Genomic DNA, 6,459 nt, shown 5'->3' with positions numbered 1-6,459 from the left:
AAGTCACTTCTTGTGCCCTTCAGTCTCACTGCAGGTGTCCCTGTCAAATTAATACAAAATAAGGCAGCGGTTTAAGTAAAATTGTATCCAGGCTAACCCTAATTTCCATATGCAGATCTGTCTCTGCCAACAGTCCCTCTCGCCATCACACCATTTCTTGCATTCTAATGCATTCTCACATCTTAACAAAATCCCCCCTTCCGCCACACGCCGAGGATGTGCTCGTTTTCTCCACTTATAACACGTTATTTCTGCACGTTTGGATTGCCCAGGGAGGAGGTACGCGACAGATGCGGGTCTTTGCATGGTCTGATTTGCGCGTTTTATTATAACGAGTCAGTGTAGACAATAAAAAAAAATGGAAGCGGCTGGAGATTTTTTCCTTTACGATGCATCGACCTCCTGCTCTGCTTTCAACAGGAGGCAGCCCGTCTGCATGAAGGCTCTGTCGCCTGGATGTGAAAGGTAAATGAGTGTTGTTTTTTGTTCCTACGCTACAAACCCATTGAAACCTTTGTAGGCACTGTAGTACATGGAAGGAGTGCGATTTGAACCTGTCTCACCCCCCCTCCCATCGCCCTCAGCTGTAGCCTCGTTTCCAGGCTTTGATATAAACTGGACATTGTTTGTTGTCTATAACATTTCATGACAAGCCAAGACTCACGACTAACAATTTGATGACTGAAAACTTGACTCAGATCATATTCTGGATGTATTGACAAGTATTGATCCTTATGTAATAGCATCAGACTAGGAAAGGATTAGATGCCTGTGTGATGGATGTAATGAGACTTTGTTAGCCTTTTAGGTCCTCCTGATGAACTTAATGAACTGAACTGAACTGAACTGAACTGAACTGAACTCTCTCTCTCTCTCTCTCTCTCTCTCTCTCTCTCTCTGTGTGTGTGTGTGTGTGTGTGTGCGTGTGTGTGTGCATGCATACAGGTAGGTAACAAGTTGAATACAACAGCAGCAACAACAATTTCTTTCCTATGTGAAGATGAATGAAGTGTTATGCAGTGAAGTTCTCTTTTCTCTTGCCCCCCTCCACATGGAGGTCAGAGGTCAGAGGTCAGGGTCAGCTTCAGCTCAGCAGCCTAGTTGGAGCTGGTAGGGATGCAGTGTGAGGCTCAAGGACACTTCAGCAGGGTGGATGCTTGCCAACATGCAGGAATGAACCCTGGTCCTCCAGTTAAAGGGCATTCTCTCTAACCTCAGTGACCAACCTGCCCTTTAAATACCCCCTAAGCACTAATAACACACTATTTTACTATTTCCAGCCACTTAAAAAATCATGCTATTCAAGCTTGACTGCAAAACAATCTATACTGTAGCTGTGATGGGAGCAGTAATGTGGATGTTCTATACAGTAAAGTTATGACCTATAGTTTGACCTCTGGAAATCGTGTACGCTACCATTCCAACATTAACTCTCCCTTTTTAAAGAGTATAGTCGGAGCCCCATAATGACTTTGCATAATGAGTTACATTCTCTTTTTTTTCATGGGGTCTGGTCTCTAAAAGATCTCTGTATTGTACAGGGGAGAGCGCTAGTCACTTTTATCTCTGGAAAAAAAAAAACCCTCGTGGCTACAGTTTGATCAATTAAACTCCTGAAAGGGCCCCTCCTCCCCTGGCCCTTTCATTCCTCTGCCTGAGAGGAATATAAAGTTATCAGTCTTCCCAAGCGATATGAGGACGGAAATAAGTAGTTTGTCTATAAAAATGTCCAGGTACTTTATCAGCGTCCCAGTAGGCCCCGAGGCCCTGACACTGTTCAATGTGGCGCTCCTGTACTCTAGTCTCAATGCCTCATCTGCTCCCTCTCTCTCTCCATCTCTCTCTCTCCCTCCCTCTCTCTCTCTCTCTCTCCATCTCTCTCTCCCTGTCTACTTTGTCTCTGCCTGAGGCCTGCTGCTCGCTGGGTGGGTGTACGCTACTGGCCCCGTGCCTCACTGGGATTGACTGGGGCTCGGTCCCCAAGTGAGGTTATCGATTTCATCCAGGGGCTTGGGAGATTGGAGCTGAATGATGCTGTAGACTTTAAACACTGGTCGACCCGCACTGTTTGTTGTTTGGGAGAAGCGCTGCAGGAGGAGGCGCTTTGTTTTTGACGTGGAGTGAGATCAACATAGCCTCCAGGGAACAACAGAGAGAGAGTGATCCTGTAATTTGTACTTTTACTGTACACCAGTGGGTGCATATTAACATAAAAAATGGCCAAAATAAAGCAACAAAATTACAAAGATTGCAGACAATAAATATTGATTGCATACCGGGGGAAGGAGTGAGCCAAATAATCAGCTAGGTTATGATTAGATGCAGCCTTTTAGTGATGAACTTAATGAACCGTGTGTGTGTGTATGTGTGTATGTGGACATACATGTACTGAATACAACACAATCCCTTGTTACCATTGCTTTCCTGAATAATTTCAATATAAATGAGTGTATACAGTATATATAAAAAATGACCAATTTTATGGGGAAGGAGTGAGAGTTCAGACAATTGATCAGCTTCAGTTTCAATATTTCCAATAATGCACAGGCTGTTCGATTTGTCAGTTGGCAGATATGAGAAGGCTAAGGCGACAACCCTTCGTTCTGCCATGGCGAGCTGCTCACAGGAAAGGGATGGCATAAAGAAAGCCAGATAAAGTGCCTGTTTTGCATAAAGATGGAAGTTAGTACTTAGAATGAAAGTGCTGCTGTTTTTCTGCACTCAAAGCATTTGCATCAAGGCCGGGAGATTAAACGTGTGGGTTGGGAACTGGAGAGAGTGTGTTGTCTCGCTTGGGGCCCCTGATGCCAGAGTTCTAGCTTTCATCGCACCGGGTAAAAGATTTCTCCTGGACGTTTCACTCTCTGTGGCTACAGGTGGGTGGTTCTCATGCTGTAGGTGGCAGCCACTGTGGATTTCATGCAATAGCAAAAGTACAGTGGAGGTGGCTGTGGGCAAATCTGTTTGAGAATTGCCAATGTTCGATACTGAGATAGTGAATCCTACACTCCATAAGTCAGTAAGAGTGGTTAGGCGGCATTTGGAGTGTAATGCTATTGTTTCAATTTCTAAGTGTTTGTGTTGCAGTGCTGAACTCTCTCTTGCGATTGTAGATGCAGTAATGAGTTACCACAGTGTAGAATCTTGTTTGTTTTAATCTAGATGTTATGTTATCCATATGTGTCAACTTTTTCAGTGCTCATTAACTAGAACCAATAAAATAATGGTAAAAAAAATACTGGGGCATATCAGTTTCAAAAAGGATAAAGATAGAGGCACACGGTTCTCTCCATTATGTGTTTATTGACCACCAACATTTCACTAAATGCTTTCATTAGAGTGTGACACTAATATTTTCCTCATTAAATTGACCAAAACATCATCATGCAATACAGCATATAGATATGTTACATAAGCTTTCTGGACTAACACTAACATGGCATCATAAAAACACTTCGTCCACACTGCAGCCAGCCATGAAAACATAGACCTGACATGAATTTCTAAGGGTTTTAGTTAATGTTTTTTTCCTTTCATCCTTTTCAGACTGTAATCAATCATTTTCCTCTAAATCTTTTTAAAGGCCCCATGTTCAGTGCCATTGTGCTGGTGTTTGGCTGCCTGCTGCAGAGGCAACCTGTGACCACAGAGGGGCATCATGGGACCAACCGCCATGTCTTCTATGCTGTGGAAATGGACGGAGGCGTCGGGGCCGCGAGAGCCCTGGCCGAGCAGCACGGACTAGAGTTCATACAACGGGTCAGTGCATGTTTAAAGCCCCCGTTATTACCTCCACCTATGGGCCCGCAATTTACATTCTCTAAATCCGGTTACTGAGGGCTTTTTGTCGAGAGCTGCCAAAGTGCTGACTTCTATTTCCTTTTTCGAGGGATATCTGACTTTCATCAAATTACAGCGGCGTTTCTGAATATTTCATATCTGATCAAAGACCCGCACATACAGTAGGCCGCCCACACGGAGTGGCACACACACTTACAAAGACACACACATGCACATGCATACACACACGTACAAAGGCACACGTATGCACACATACACACATTTACACCCTTTTGCCTAGCCAACCTTAGAGTTTATCCCTCTGAGAAATTCCTATATGGGGAATAGGCCACAGTTGAATGTCTTTGGAGATGATTGGGTCTTTACCTATTTGCTTCAGTTTTAATCTGTCATATTGAAATCTTTCCATTTGTCAGAAGACTAGGTGCGATCTCTCCACATCAATACTTTAAAGGTTACTTTGGTTGTTGAGTCTGAAAGTGTGTCAGCTCCCTCAAAATGTTCTAGGCTGCACTAAAAACTAAGGGCTCCAAGCGGGTCTTGGTTAGGTGGAATAGTTCTGCTTTTTTGTAAAAGTGAGTTCAAAGGGGGGGTTTGGGGGTATGAGAGATTTTAAAATGAACTTCTTCAGATTCTCTTTTATGAAAGATTCACAGTCAGAAAGCTTTAAAAGGTAAGAGCCCTTATGACTTGACACATCAATTCCTCCTCTGTTCTGTTATATTCCAGATTTAAAAAGGATTCTTTTCCTCACATGATAATGTAGACTTAAAGACTGACTAATCACCACAGAGCTTTATGAGAAAACATGCTATTTGATTAGCTTATGAAAACATGCAGTGAGCAAACCCTCATGACAGCTAGTGCACCACCCTTATGGCAAGAAACTTTGCTGTTGAAAGACGTACTAGGTGCTTCAGTTGGTAAATACACCATAAAGGTGGCTGGAATCCAATCCAGTGAAGACAATCCTTAAAACAGATTATATGGCATATGAATAGTTCAGGGATCACTGCAAAATGGGTGATTTCTTGGATTTTAGGTGTTGAATTGCAACTTGGATATTATTGTTTTTCATTTTTACGGTTCTGTATATAAATAGTTATAGGTAGAACCATGCAGTTGAGTTGTACAACACATCTACAGTTGATCTCCATCAGAGATAAGCTGAGGAACGCATAAAGATTGTATGTTGTACTTTTCCATTCAGAGTGTAGTACACTTTGTTCTTTGGTGGCAGACATACATTCTTCCATTGATTTTGCTCAGGGCGGACAACCAAAAAATGTGATTTGAGGTTATTGATAAGTGATACTGGAGGTGTGTGTGTGTGTGCATGTGTGTGTTGATGCTATTGATAAGTGTTAGGGGAAGTGTCCGCTGGCCTGGCGTGAGGCTCTGTGCAGTGCTGGCCCTGGGGAATGGGGACGTAAGCTCATCTCAACCTTGGCCCTGCTGCTGCTGCCGCCTGGATCATGAATAAAACATCTATTTGACCTTTATCAGGAGTTTATTGGACAGTCCACCCCCCCACGCCCCCCCTCGCTCTCTGTCCCTCATGCATGCTTTCGCACACAAACACCTCTGCCTCCGCCTGCATTGTCTTCTCCTCTTTCACACACCATCTACAGTCCCTCTATGCAGTGATCTCGACTGAATGACTAAACACAACTGTGACGTTTCGTGTAAACAAAACCCAAATGCATTTAACCTTCCCACCTATAGCACAATCACAGTGTATTTATGCGTCTACGCTGTATTTTGAACCACATATATTTGCAATGCTCATAGTCCTGTTGGTTTATACTCAGTTTAAACATTTGTTAATCCTGTAAGCATGGTATGAATTAGTCTGAGAATGTTGTGGCGTGATCCTGTAGTAAAGTATTGGCAAGGATGCACAGTAAGTGTTGTGTTTGGGTGTTAATGAGGGGCGGCCGACCGAGCAACACCATACCCAGAAGAAGAGGCTCAGACAGCCCCCCTCTCATGTTCCCCCGAGGTCCAATCTGCTGACTGGCCTCTTTTACCTGTCTGTCGCCAGGGGCTGATGCTAAATGTCACTGACATTAAATCGCCTTTGTTAAGTCAAACCCATTTTAATTGTGTCACCTGTGATTTGTGCCTTGCGTGCGGCAAATATCGTATATCAAGAAGAACCCGGCGCTTCACAATTTGCTGTGATATTTTTTTTGAAAACATTGAAGTGAAATGAGAAGTCTGACAAGCCCAACGCCAGCTTGGGAGGATTGTGATGTCTGCTGGCATTCCAGTGGTAATGTTGTATGAGTGGAATGGGAATCAAATGTCTCCACGCTAGCACTCAACATATTGGTGGTCTCTTTGATTTAGTGTACGGCATCCAGGAAAATGTCATCGCGTCTCTCCATTGTGCCGGCTTGACATATTCATTTCGCAACTGTAAAATACAAAGAAAAACAAAACAAAACCCCCAAGGTGATGTCTTTATGCGCCATGGACAGATTTACAGTGAATACATTGCAGTTGCTTTTGCAGGTGCCTCTTCGGTCGCAGACGCGGTGAAGCCTTCACTGTGTTTATGATTTGTATATGTGTCAAAGGTCACCAAGTCGAGTAGATCTGTTCATGTTTATCAGTGCTCCTTCACTCGTGTTACACTGCACTCATTTGGAAATG

General features: G+C 43.5%; 1 protein-coding gene across 1 annotated transcript in view; it reads left to right on the top strand.

Moving 5' to 3' along the window:
• Positions 1–3,588: 3,588 nt before the first annotated feature.
• LOC139914223 (endoprotease bli-like) overlaps positions 3,589–6,459 on the top strand; it is a 149,352-nt gene continuing 146,481 nt past the window's right edge. The window contains exon 1 of the mRNA XM_071902488.2: positions 3,589–3,759. Within this exon, the coding sequence (XP_071758589.2) occupies positions 3,589–3,759 (171 nt within the window). The remainder of the gene's footprint in view (positions 3,760–6,459) is intronic.

This window comes from Centroberyx gerrardi, chromosome 12, assembly GCF_048128805.1.
Source record: "Centroberyx gerrardi isolate f3 chromosome 12, fCenGer3.hap1.cur.20231027, whole genome shotgun sequence".
Lineage (NCBI taxonomy): Eukaryota > Metazoa > Chordata > Actinopteri > Beryciformes > Berycidae > Centroberyx > Centroberyx gerrardi.
This window is presented reverse-complemented; position numbering and strand designations above follow the sequence as displayed.